Below are 14,021 nucleotides of genomic sequence, written 5' to 3'. Positions count from 1 at the left end.
TAAGTTACAAATATTCTCTTGGTTATATTAGGAGCACTTTACAATTTTGAAAATTTAAAAGAAAAATAAGGTAAATGCACGGGCATGTTTTTCACATGAAATAGCCAACAGAACCATAAGGCAGAAACAATGGAAAGGCATGCTGTTGGTAGAATTGCTATTCATTAAAACAGTTCAAGTTGGTATTGTTAGCTGTTGCTTTTTAAGGTTTATATTATTTATAAGCTGCTCAGAGATTCCATAGAGTGGCTGGATTATGGATTAATAAATGTATATTGAGTATGCTTCTGAATTAGTTGAATGTTCTATAAATAATTTTATGCTGGCTTGCCAAGATATTCGCTAGTTTAGAGATGTGAGCTTGGAGAGACTACTAACAAGCATGTGCAGTATAAAATTGAACATTGATATTTGCTTGTGCACACTGGCTATAAAGTGCTAAAATCAACTGATACTGTTATTAGCATGAATGCTAATAACAACTAGCAAAGTGAGAATTAAGCCTTGAAATCTATTCTACATCTAAGCCACGTCAATATTAATCATAATGCAAAAGTCTGAAACCATGGTAACCAGTGGAACTCAGAACATCTGAATATTTGTGGTGACACCCATAACATATGAACAGCTACAAAACTTCTATTAAGTCAGCTACTGACATGAATTAGAGGGAAGGTAGATTGGTTCACAAATTAAGAGAAAAGAGAAAGGATGTAACTGATCTGACTAATGGTGATTTGATCTTGTAGAAAGGAATTGGTGAATCATGGAATTACAAATGAAAGAGCTAAAATTACATGAGAAAGTATGAACTGATGTCATCTAGGAAACCACGGATTGATTGAATATTATTTTCCTTTGAATGGTAATAAGGAAAGAATCAGTTATATGTTTGGATAAAACTATGGAACATTCTAAATAAATGCAATTCATGAAAAAAATATTCATAAATAAAATAAATAGATATTAATAAAATAACAGAAAAAGCTGTTGAACTATTCAAAGATCCTGGAAGGAATTAAAATGGTGACTGCAGAAAAAAATAAGTATGCTTCAAGGACATGATTGAAAACTTAATTTTTTATAAGTTATCAATTGTAACTAAGCGAGGCAGTACCGCATTTTTCGGAGTATAAGACGCACATGAGTTTGGGAGAGGAAAAAAAAATTCTGCCTCTGCCTACTAACATCCATCAACATTCATCTGGCTAGCGTCTTTGCAGCAGACAGCAACCAGCCTAGTCAGCTTCAGCAGGGTCTATGGCTGTTTGCCTCCTACCTCCATTTTAGGAAAAGGAACAGGAGGGAGTAGCTTTCCTCCCTCCATATTTCTTTCTCCCTCTCTCTCTCTATCTCAAAGCACCCAAATGGTTGGGGGTGGAAGGCTGGGGACAAAACAGGCGCAGCCAAACAGAGGAGGCAAACAGTCCCATTCCAGCATCAGCAAGTTATCGTAGCCTGATTCAGCACAAGCAGCTGATTGGCCTCCTGGAATACTGTCAATCAACTGTTCCAGACATTACCAGCTCCACACATCGCACTTTTGGCCTCTGTGCGGTTTAGTGTTCTGCACACCTTATTCCAGGCTGCGGAGATCACCACAGCCTCCACCTGTCGCATTTTCAGCTTCTGCACACTTCGTTTTTGCCTCAACGCATTGCATTTTTGGCCAGTTCCAGATGGCAGGGATCCTAAATGTGTTGCAGAGGCCAAAAACAAGATGTGCACAGGCCGAAAATGTGATACACAGAGCTGGCAATATGCTGTGGTGATCTCCGTAGCCTGGAACAGGGCATGCGGAGGACTAAACCACGATGCAGAGAGGCTGAAAACAGCTGAAGGGTGGGTGTTGGTGGGTGGGCAGGGCTTTGGCAACATTTGGTATATAAGACGCACAGACATTTCCACCCACTTTTAAGGGGGTAAATGCATCTTATACTCCGAAAGTGTGGTATATAGGTAATCCGTAACTTACAAATGGGGCTGGAATTTTGATCGCTGAGTGAAGCAATCATTAAGATATCATGTGATTATTTTATGAACGACTTCAATCCTGGCATTTCCGTTTGCAGTTGCTAAACAATTTTGCAGATTGTGGTCAGAGTCCTAGATAAGGAATGTTGGGTATCTCGGAGGTGGGGGAGCCCCTGGGAGGCCTGGCACAGGTCACATGCAAGTTGAGGGACTGCTACAGTGTGGAGCAAAGCTGCAGCAAGTCCTGAAAACCCCAGTCATCCCATCCTGGACCTTTAGTGTGATATTCTGTGGGAGCTTTGGGATGCGCAGCTTGGAAAAGATATGGAACTTGCAGTTAGACAAAGGTGCAAGCTGGAAAAGCCAGTGCTATGGGGCTTTTCTCAGTGACAGCAGGGTGCTGGCGACAACAGGGTGCTGGGGCTGAAGACCAGCCTGAAGAACCGTGGCAGGCTGAGGCTGCTGAGACCCCAGATCTCTACTTCAGACCCATCCCTAGCACTGCTGCCAATTCGTGATGTGCTCTATTGCAGAATGGCAAAATGGCATGGAGTCACAGCACCCCTATGGCCCTAAATGCAGGAAGGCTGCCACGCACCTTAATCATGCGACAGTAGGCATGCTGCAATAGTGTAACTTCAGGCATAGATTCTAAGTCCTTGCATACAGTGCTATTGTAATTTCAAAGTCACTGAGTGAACAAGTCAAGGACTACCTGTAAACCTTAAAAGCATGATTGACTCAGAGGTTTGTATGTAACTGATACCACACATTAAAATAATGCCACTATGATCATACCAGCATAAATGACAAAGCAATTCTTGCAGTTCCTAATGTTGTTTTGCACAATACACTAAACGATCAGAAATATGATGTGTTTTGCTTATATACCTATGGAAGGCAGAAAACAGGCTGCTAGGTGATAACATCAAAGGGCCCTTGGGTAAAATTGTTCCTTTATCGTTAACCCAATGTAAGTATCCTCTTGTCATATCTGCCATTCCAATTGCACGAGCAGAACAGTACAGAAACTTGTAGCCATTCCTAGGAAAAAAAGGGTGGTTAATAATATGACAATCTTGCTTGATGAAGTAGAAAACAATGAAAGGAGTCTTCTTTGATTAGTAATGATTGTGCAGTTGCAAAGTTAAAGCAAATTTTTAAAAACCCTTTAACCAGGAAAATAGAAACTAGCTTACTATATTAAATGGGTATCTTTCAATAACTTATATGCTTTATTTTATGTTCATTCTAAAATGCTACAAAAAAACTGAGCTCATTATTGTTCAAGTTGCCTTTTCTTTCAAATTTCTACAGAAGCAATTTTTTATCAAACATCACGTTACTCCTTAGTTAAGTCAAAAAGAAAAGAGAATTTAAAAGTCTTGTCTTTTTCATATTTGCTGTAAATTCCTGCATAAATTTATAGCAAGGCTACGTAACACAGTTCCCTAAACTCTACACAATACATTCAAAACATACTGAAACTCCCATATTAGAATTTTGGGATGAGGAAAGAATATCTGTATAGTCTGGAGGGCAGAAGGAAAAGGGGGGACATGATCGAAACATTTAAATATGTTAAAGGGTTAAATAAGGTTCAGAAGGGAAGTGTTTTTAATAGGAAAGTGAACACAAGAACAAGGGGACACAATCTGAGGTTAGTTGGGGGAAAGATCAGAAGCAACATCAGAAAATATTATTTTACTGAAATAAACATTAGCACACTAATTATTAATGTTAACTATGCTAGATAAGTAATCTTAATACAACACTGTAGAAATTGATCATAAAGGACGTACAAAACATCAAATCAGCCTCAGAATATCTAATCTGAGGTCAGTTGGGGGAAAGATGAGAAGCAACGTGAGAAAATATTATTTTACTGAAAAAGTAGTAGATCCTTGGAACAAACTTTCAGCAGACGTGCTTGGTAAATCCACAGTAACTGAATTTAAACATGCCTTGGATAAACATATATCCATCCTAAGATAAAATACAGGAAATAGTATAAGGGCAGACTAGATGGATCATGAGGTCTTTTTCTGCCGTCAATCTTCTATGTTTCTAATAAATTGAATGAGATTGCAGCCTGACGTCTGGATCAGAAAAATCTGATAGCCTCAGCATAGAGCAATACTATTGTGATATATTATATTCACAACAGCATTTGCTTGTTCATATATTATAAGCATATCATACGTAACCTTCAGATTCCATGTTAGCACAGAGAAATGGAATAGAAATGGTTATAAACACAACTCAAATATACAAATTATTTTACAAACATTGATAACTTACTCATTAATAGAGTGATAGAGTTTTGCAATACCCTGATGAGTCCAATCTTTTCCAAGCTGTGGTAAAATTTGCCCTAAAGCATCAGACCTAAATCGGAAAAAAATAAATATAATTAATGATCTTAACTCATGTTATCAATTTTAACTAAATTTACTTATTTTATTAAATCAGCAGGTTGAGTAACTTCAAATGCTTGAATAGAATTTAAAAAATGGGGGCAGATAAAATAGGATTTAAGGAAAATTCTTTTCAGTAATAATTATTCAAATCATATCTATTGGAAACAATTGCATTTTAACATCATTCTAGTGTTTCATCAAAAAGAAAACTATATTTTAGCTTACTTAGTTATTGTCCCATCAATATCAGAAATGATTATTTTGTCATTCCAGTTCCATAAATATATTGTCCCAGCACAACGGCAAGTTCCTTGATATTGAGTTGTAATGCTGAACACAACATCATTTGGTCCATCTCTAAGTTTCAGTTTCTCCTTTAATATGAAAAAATGTACAAATGGTAATAGTTTCTTTCTAAATTATTTTACATTTCGAGTAGTCCTCAACTGAGTCCAAAATTTGTTGCTAAATAAGGCAGTTTGTGAAGTGAGCTTTGCCCCATTTTATGACCTTTTTTTTGCCATAGTTAAGGACTACAAGCAGCCAACGTTTAAAATCTTAAGAGCTATGTTAGCAATCAGTGCAAGCCTTAATAACAGGACAACAATAAGATTGAAAGCACTCTTTAAGTCTAAAAGAATATTAAAAGTGAACTGATGTGCAAGAAATTTTTTTCAAAATCTTTTTCTAGCTTTGCACTTGTTTCACTCAGCAGAACATTGAAATATTTTTTTTAAAATTATTTTTATTATTATTTTTATTTATTGGATTTGTATGCCGCCCCTCTCCGTGGACTCGGGCCGGCTAACAACAGTGGTAAAAACAGCATGAGACAATCCAATACTAAAACAGCTAAAAACCCTTGTTATAAAACCAATCATACATAAAAACATACCATGCATAAATTGTAGAAGCCTAGGGGGAAAGAATATCTCAGTTCCCCCATGCCTGACGGCAGAGGTGGGTTTTAAGGAGCTTACGAAAGGCAAAGAGGGTGGGGGCTATTCTAATCTCTGGGGGGAGTTGGTTCCAGAGGGCCGGGGTCGCCACAGCGAAGGCTCTTCCCCTGGGTCCCGCCAAACGACATTGTTTAGTTGACGGGACCCGGAGAAAGCCCACTCTGTGGGACCTAACTGGTCGCTGGGATTTGTGCGGCACAAGGCGGTCCCGGAGATAATCTGGTCCGATGCCATGAAGGGCTTTATAGGTCATAACCAACACTTTGAATTGTGACCGGAAACTATCGGCAACCAATGCAGACTGCGGAGTGTTGGTGTGATTGAGATAGTAGTACTAATAGTACTACTTAATTAGTACTAATTAAGTAATTAATAGCATTAAAATATTGTAAAATAATCCTTCATAAAAGTTTTCTCTATCTAGTTGTTTCTGACCCTAGGGGCCGATGCTCATATCTATTCCGAAATGTATATACCGAAATGTATGGAACAATGTTAAGTTCCCACTGAAGTGGACCTATTTCTTTACTTGCGTTTGTATGCTTTCAAATTGCTATGTGGGCAGGAGGTGAGGCAAGTAATGGGAACTCACCCCCTCATGAGGTGCTTAGGTCTCGCTGGGCTGCTAGCTTTCTAGCTGACAAGCTCAATCTTTAACCACTAAGCATAGCATCCCTTAAAATAATCCATACATTATGTATGAATATCCCAAATACATTTAAATTCTTGTCAATGTTATTATTAATTTTCCAATTGAAAAACAAATTGGAATATACCCCCTATCAAATATTTTTTTTTATTTTTTTTATTACATATATACATTAAAATGACAGGAAAAAAGAGCAAGAGAAAGAAAAGGAAAGACCCTATCAAATATTTCTAGGGACCAAAACCTGAATAGATCTCAATTGCATATCTGAGAAAAACAATAATCTAGTGTAGAAAGTCTTCACTGAACTATTTGTTTCACAAAAAATATACTTGTTAAATTTTATTAAACTAGATTCATAAGTATTTAATTTTGGAATAAAATAACATCTTACAATTTGATCTGAAGACAATCTAAGTGACTTTCTATAAGACATTGTGTTTCCAGAGCTTAAATGTTCATGTGGAGCAGGATCTGCCATTAAGGATTGTTTTAGTTCCTGTGAACTTTCATCATCACTAGAAGATTCATCATCTGGAGGCCTGAAATGACATAGATATACCAAGATGTATCAGACTTTCAGGGATTTATTTAAATATAGCATCTGGTAGTTTGTGATATGTAACAGCATATTTGGATCAAATATTGCAAAAGGAAGATTTTTTACTAATTCAAGACAAAGCCAACTTAGACACAGTATTTTTTTCAACATAACATGATAATTTGTTCTGAACTAAGTTCTCAAGAATACTCCTCTAAAGTCAATGGCTTTATTTTATAATCTGCTTTTATAACATTCTTTGAATTAAACCTAACTAAGTTTATCATTTAGTCACAAGTATTATAGAACGTGTGCAGCTATTTAAGCTGCTTGACTAGGACCTGAGAGATCCAAATTCAAGTTATCTTTAGTCATGGAAGTTAACCTTTGGTAATAACTGTTTCTAAACCAATTTTTTTACATTCTAAATTTAAGAAAAATAAAAAATGCCACAGTAGCCACAGCCTTCTAGCACTTTTTTTAAACAGCAAAAAATTAAAATGAAGTAGTATGATGAAATTTTCTTATTCTATACAGTGGTCCCTTGACTTTCGTGGGTCCAACTTTTGCGAAAAGGCTATACCACAGGTTTTCAAAAAATATTAATAAAAAATACTCCACTTTTTTTTTTTGAACATTTGAACATTTTCTTGCGGCCGCCCAATGTACAATACTGTGTGTTTTAACTCTCCTCCCCCACCCCCAGCCGTCCTGCTTCTTTAAATAAAAGCTCTGCTTCCGCCCCAGCCTCCTGATCCCTCCCCTTTAATTCTCGGAGGATTGGTACACTCCACTTGAAGCCAAGCCTTACTACCGCCCACTGCCACCTCTTCTTCCACCACCCACCTAAGCCGTCTCCCTTAGTGGTAGCGTCCGACCTCCCAGCTGACCGGCCTGGAATCCCGGCTTCGAGTCCTGGCCTGGATCCCTCTTGCCTTGAGCTTCCCTTTCCCCTGTCCTGACCCTGAGCACCGGTGCTGCCGCCTTGGGAGACGCCAGCAGCAAGTGCAGCAAAGCCCCCAGCTTGCCACCCCCGTTGCCCCTGTGGGTAAGTAAAACCAGGAATGGAGGAGGGAGGGGGATGAAGGAAGGGTCTCTACTTCGTGGAAATTTGACTTTTGCAGGCGGTCTTATCCCCCGCGAAAGTCAAGGTACCACTGTACAGCTCAGAATTGAATACCGCATTTCAGGGTTCAGGTCGGCAATTTTAAGTGTTACCAGAAGATATCAGACTGAGGGTAAAATCTTTTTTATGAAAGGTACTATCAATGGTGTGTACAATCCTTCCAAAACATCAAAACATTATGTATTTTTAAAATCCAATTTTCTAGAAAAGCATAAATTAATTTTCAAAGTAACATACCGGTTTTCAACTTGTTCCTTTATAGTCATTGATTGGTCATTTTTTGGAATCTCGGATTTCCCATCCTTTGTTTCTGGAAGCTACCATCAGAACAGTATGTTAGGACCATCTCATTTTGCATTGTCACCTCAACAAAAAGATAACTGTTGCATTCTGCAATTACATATCAATCTAGTTGCAAAAATTTGTAATAGCATAAATATTATATTTAATCATTTGTTCAACTTCACTACTAAACCAAGAACAGGATACAACTTTATTCAGCAGACTCCAAAGTTATGAATAATAACATACATGTGAATACAGCAAATTTTAAATTACAATGAAACATACAAAAAAATGATAGGAAAATAAGAGCAATATGGGAGAATAGATTTCATTACCAACAGAATTATTACCAATATGATTTTTACTGTATTGGTTGTAGAGCTAATCATTACATTTAAATAAAATATTCCAATCAAAATTAAAGCAATATAATTGATGAATAAGACCAAGCTAGGAGCTTTCAAAAATAATGCCTACAATTGCTTATACATTTATGTTGAAAGTTTCCTTCTTCACAGTTCTAGAATGTTGATAACACCAAAGGAAAAAATTCAAGATATAAAATGTGGAGTGAAGATGTGAAGTAAACAGTGTTCATAACAAATGTGGGAATATGATAAAGATGCATTATAGTATTTCTGATATTAATTTTCAATTGTCAGCTTCAGCTAAACCTTACATATATTTTAACATTGCAAAGTGTCAAACATATTGTCAATAGTTTCAAGTGACTAATAAAATCACTATCTTATAACACCCTACCCCCCAATCTAGCACAGATTTCTGCAAATAATATAGTTAATGACAAATAGTTTAAAATTAAATATAAACTGCATTAAATTAATACTAGAGTATGTGATGTAAGTGACACAAAGTGAATTATACAAATAAAAATTTACTCCATACTTGAATGTGTTTAATCCACATTTCTGAACTATGAAGTATAAAACCTGGGCTATATAACCTCTAAACTAGTCCAGATTTACAGCTGATGTGGGGGTGGGTGGCTTTACCTGTTTAGTCAAGCTGTCCTTTTTTCGCCAGAACCACCACCTTCCAGACTTCTTCGGCATCTTATCTTTAATCCAGGATTCAACTGTTGTCTAAAGAGTTAATTTTTAATGTACATTTACAATGCCATCTTCATTTTTGCAACATACACAACACAGTACCATGCAGATATATATTTTAATATAATTATTTTATTATATTAAACTTTCTACTTCCCATTTTTAAATTTGGGCACAATTGTATAATTTTCATGGACTCTCTTCTTCCCTTAGAAAAAGAGAAACAGCTCCCTCTGCTTGACTCACATTTCAGTATTACGTATTGCAGGATACTGCCAAATCAATGCACACTAATTTCTCATGTTTTCTGACTTGCAGATTATTCTTCCAGCTAACTGGGAAAAGGTGAAAATAAAAAATTGTTCCACAACTAAAAATTTGGAGACAAAATGGTCCAACCACATAAAAATAAAGGGCAAAGATATATCAATGAATCAGTGGTGGAATTAAAAAGTGTTTACTGGTTCTGTGGGCATGGCTTGGTGGCAGGGGAGGGCTACTGTAAAATCTCCATTCTCTTTCCACTTTAGAGAAAGGTTATTGCAAAATCTCAATTTCTTCCTCATCAGATGGGACTCAGGAAGCAAAGAATAAATAGAGGTGGGGCCAGTCAGAGGTGGTATTTACCGGTTCTCCAAACTACTTAAAATTTCCAATACCAGTTTTCTGAAAGGGTCAAAACTTGCTGAAACCCACCTCTGCAATGAATATGGTAACACCAAAACTGGATCTCATTTAAATATAGCATACACCATCCACAACTTATCCATGTACAGTGATCTCTCGATTAGCGCGGGGGTTACGTTCCAAGACCTCCCGCGCTAATCGATTTCCGCGTTATAGTGGTGCGGAAGTAAAAAACACCATCTACGCATGCGCACCATTTTTTTCATGGCCGCACATGCGCAGATGGTGGAGTTTGCGTGTGGGCGGCGGGGAAGACCAAGGGAAGGTTCCTTCAGCCGCCCAACAGCTGATCTGCTCCGCAGCGTGGAAGCAGCGAGGAGCCGAAGATGGGGTAAAGGCAAAGGGGAAACCCCATCTTCGGCTCCTCGCTGCTGCCGCGCTGCGGAGCGGATCAGGTGTTGGGCGGCTGAAGGAACCTTCCCTTGGTCTTCCCGCCGCCCAGGCAAAGGGGAAACCCCAAGATCGCTTGCCGCTTGCCGCTTGCCGTATTGCAGCTTGGAGCCTTGCTTCGCCTCCTTCGCTGCAATACGACAAGTGGCAAGCGATCTTGGGGTTTCCCCTTTGCCTGGGTGGCGCTGGGGCCATGCAGAGCCGCTCATCTAGGGGGGCGTGGACCAGCAAGGTGCCCTCCGCTCTCTCTCTTTCTCTCCCTGTTACCGGTGTGGTATAAGAGAGAAAGAAAGAGAAAGGAGGGCGACTTGCCAGTCCACGCCCCCCTGGATGAGCGGCCCCGCATGGCCCCAGCGCCGGACTCCGCCGTTGCCTCCGCCCTTGTTCGGCTCTGCAGCTGAGAGGCCACGTCCACCCCCTCCTCGGTGTCCCCGGCACCCAGCGTCCCCACGCCGCCTCCACCTCCCGGTAATGCGCCCGACCTCTGCCTCTCTCTTTCTCTCTCATATACCACGCCGGCAACAGGGAGAGAAAGAGAGAGAGAACTAGCGCGGACTTATAGAAACATAGAAACATAGAAGACTGATTATTATTTTGATTATTTTATTATTAATTATTTTTTAATTAATATTTTTTGAAAAACCGCGTTGCAGCGTTTCGCGCTAATCGAGACCGTGCTAATCGAGGGATCACTGTATAAATGCAATTCCAAATTATAAGAAGAAAAGCTGTTTTCGAAATAAACTATTATATCAGAGAAGGAATTTCAATTTTGAGGATGACAATAATATTTCAGTGGTAACAGCAGCTCAAAGCAGGTTCTATGAGGCCACCTTAGATTTTTATACTCACAGCACTGACACAAGTGGTCCAGACTAAGAACTCAACTTGTGGGTTTCACAGAAAAAACATGCATCTGAACATTGGTCTCTTGGTAATCTTTCATATATTATTTGCATGGGCAGCCAATACAAATTACATTGTTGAAAAGTGAGAAATTGTACAGGACAATGTCATGATGCAAACCTTCACCTTTTGCCTTTATATCTCAACATTTCATCCCCACCTTATCTATCTCTAATCACATCATGCACATCAGTAACTATTCAGTTGGCATTCTTTAACCTTGACAGAATATCTATTTGTGTCTGTTTTCTGTCAGAGATTGTCCTTCCTGAACACTTCCTTGTTGCAGAAATTTGCTACATCTCTGCATCTATCACTTAATGTGAATAATCATGGAATATTTACTGTTTTTTAATTACCTGTGGTAGGCTTTTCTGGAATACCTGCAAGCTGAGAATCATAGGAGCAGCCAATGCCCAATTATAATACCTATTGCAAAACATAACAGTTTATCATTATGAATATATTACACATTCTTTGTTGTAAACAAAATATTTTATTTCTTTTAGATAGTTCTCAAATTCCCGGCAAGTATAATAAAGACTGCTGCAATAAAGTTAAATTTTAATTTTAAATAATTTTAAGAAGTATCTAATAAAATGACAGTCACATTCTCTGTCGATACAGTAAAATTGAAATTAAATAAAATAATTTAGCAACAGAAAACTTAGCTACCATTACCTGTTGTATATCTTTATTACCAAGTTAGGATTATCTATAAGACTTGGATTTTCAGCAAATTCATGATAAGTAATTATGTGTTCCATGAATTTTTCTGCAATGCAAAGATATGTCATCAATTGACTGAAACATGTTTCATCATCTTTCAATATATAATCATCCTCTTTTTCCATAGTCCTCGAAGAAGGGCAGCATACAAATCCAATTAATAAATAATAAATAAATAAATTTTGCTTGGAATATATTTCCATTCATTAGTTATGCTCTGCTGCATGTACTTTCTAAGACAGGGAGAAGCACATATGTTCATATGTTATAACATATATTACAACATTACAGTGGTACCTCAAGATACGAACCCCTCGTCTTACGAACAACTCGTGATACGAACCCGGGGTTCAGAAAAATTTTGCCTCTTCTTATGAACTTTTTTCGAGTTACGAACCGGCGTTCGGAGACTGCTGGGAAGCCGCGCGGCTGTTTTAAAAGGTGACAGCCAGGCGGCGGGGCTTCCCAGAAGCCTCCTGAATGCCGGTTCGTAACTCGAACAAAGTTCGTAAGAAGAGGCAAAATTTTTCTGAACCCCGGGTTCGGTTCGGGAGGTTGCTGGGAAGCCCCCCAGCCTGGCTGTCACCTTTTAAAACAGCCGTGCGGCTTCCCAGCTGTCTCCCGAAGCCGAACGCGGAAGTTCGGCTTTGGCGTTCGGCTTCAGGAGACAGCTGGGAAGTTGATATATTCCTTGCAACTGTGTGTAAATATTTACATTAGCTGTCTCCAAACCGGACTGGTACTGGTCCACAGTCCATTTGGAACCAGGCCATGCAAGTAGCAGGCGAGCACGCAAAGCTTCATCTGCACATGTGTCATCTCTGCACATGAAAACATCTCCTCCGCCCCTCTGGTCTACAGAGCTGGAAAAGTTGGGGACTGCTGATTTACCTGACCTTACTACGTTTCAAAATTAGGCAGCAAATAGACACAACTTTTGTCCATACATGGTGGAGCCTGAGTTTTAGCTTCCCACATTGAGAACCACTGGACTAAAGCATTCAAGCTAAAAGAACAAGGATAATGTGTTAGGAGGATTTTTTTCCTGAACATTAGAGATAAACATATAATTAAACTGAATAAAAGTAAATATGGCAAATGTCTATTTCTATATACTCTGTTTCACAGGAAAATGAACAGTACAGAACAGTAGAAAAAGGAGCCGGGGTGGCGCAGTTGATAGAATGCAGTACCGTAGGCCACTAAAGCTGACTGCTAGATCTGCAGGTCAGTAGTTCAAATCTCATCACCGGCTCAAGGTTGACTCAGCCCTCTATCTTTCCAAAGTGGGTAAAATGAGGACCCAGATTGTGGGGGCAATATGCTGGCTCTGTTGAAAAAAAGTCCTTTTGCTGACATGTTGTAAGCTGCCCTGAGTCTAAGGAGAAGCGCGGCATTACAGAAAATCAAATAAATAAATAAATTTCCAGTAGCAGATACAATTTTACACATTGAACATCTACATAGAAATTATATTCAGAAAGAAAGCTTCTCTTACATGTAGCACACTTTTGTAGCTTCATACTGCAGATTCTGTAACTCGGCAAGTTACATAAGTAGTAATAAGATAAAAATATACCTTTAGATATCTCTCCGTTTTCACTAAGACCTCCACAAAGAGATAAGGTAACATCAGGCAAGTCCATGGCAGAATCGGACATACAGTCGGTACCACTATCTGCAGCAGCACTTCCAACTGATTGTGGAGACTGGGAACCAGAGAAAGTGTCAGACTCCAACCACTGTCTGGTACCTGGATCAGAATCACTAAAGAGCATAAAAGAAGCTTTTTACAACAATAACAAGGGTAATAATAATTCATTAAACTTGCATGCTGCCTGACTCTCAACTACACCTCACCACAATTAAAGAAATTAGAATAAAATAAATGAAAGAAAAAATAAAAGATTATATATAAATGTACAAAACTGACAATAAAAATACAAATTCTAAAACAAAAAAGGTAAGTATTATTTATACAGCCATATTTAGATCATTTACATGTTCATTATATTGTAGGCTTGTAGAAATTATTTTATACAATTAGAACAACGGCTGATCTGTTCAAACTATTCTTGCAACGAGTGACATTTGTCTATTAAGTTATGGTACACAGACTGCCATTGCATTTTATTTTCTGTTAATTGTTATATATAATCTTAATTTGGACTGATGAGAGTTAGCAGTGTTGCTAATTGATGTGATCCTAAGGCGTGAGATTATGACTGTCAACTGATATTAATAATCCCAGGATTCCCAGTTGCCATTGTTAACAGAATCCTGCA

The 14,021-nt window shown here is 38.3% G+C and overlaps 1 protein-coding gene across 1 annotated transcript in view; it reads right to left on the bottom strand.

Annotated features, from left to right (window-relative positions):
* LPIN2 (lipin 2) overlaps positions 1–14,021 on the bottom strand; it is a 42,130-nt gene that overhangs the window by 8,984 nt on the left and 19,125 nt on the right. Inside the window, exons 9-17 of the mRNA XM_070747591.1 lie at positions 13,316–13,503; positions 11,689–11,782; positions 11,367–11,436; positions 8,968–9,057; positions 7,907–7,986; positions 6,397–6,544; positions 4,620–4,768; positions 4,276–4,362; positions 2,866–3,018 (exon numbers count right to left, since the gene is read on the bottom strand). Of these exons, the coding sequence (XP_070603692.1) occupies positions 2,866–3,018; positions 4,276–4,362; positions 4,620–4,768; positions 6,397–6,544; positions 7,907–7,986; positions 8,968–9,057; positions 11,367–11,436; positions 11,689–11,782; positions 13,316–13,503 (1,059 nt within the window). The remainder of the gene's footprint in view (positions 1–2,865; positions 3,019–4,275; positions 4,363–4,619; positions 4,769–6,396; positions 6,545–7,906; positions 7,987–8,967; positions 9,058–11,366; positions 11,437–11,688; positions 11,783–13,315; positions 13,504–14,021) is intronic.

This window comes from Erythrolamprus reginae, chromosome 3, assembly GCF_031021105.1.
Source record: "Erythrolamprus reginae isolate rEryReg1 chromosome 3, rEryReg1.hap1, whole genome shotgun sequence".
NCBI classification, from domain to species: domain Eukaryota; kingdom Metazoa; phylum Chordata; class Lepidosauria; order Squamata; family Dipsadidae; genus Erythrolamprus; species Erythrolamprus reginae.
The sequence above is the reverse complement of the archived record's forward strand: the minus strand, read 5'-3'. Positions and strand labels throughout refer to the sequence as shown.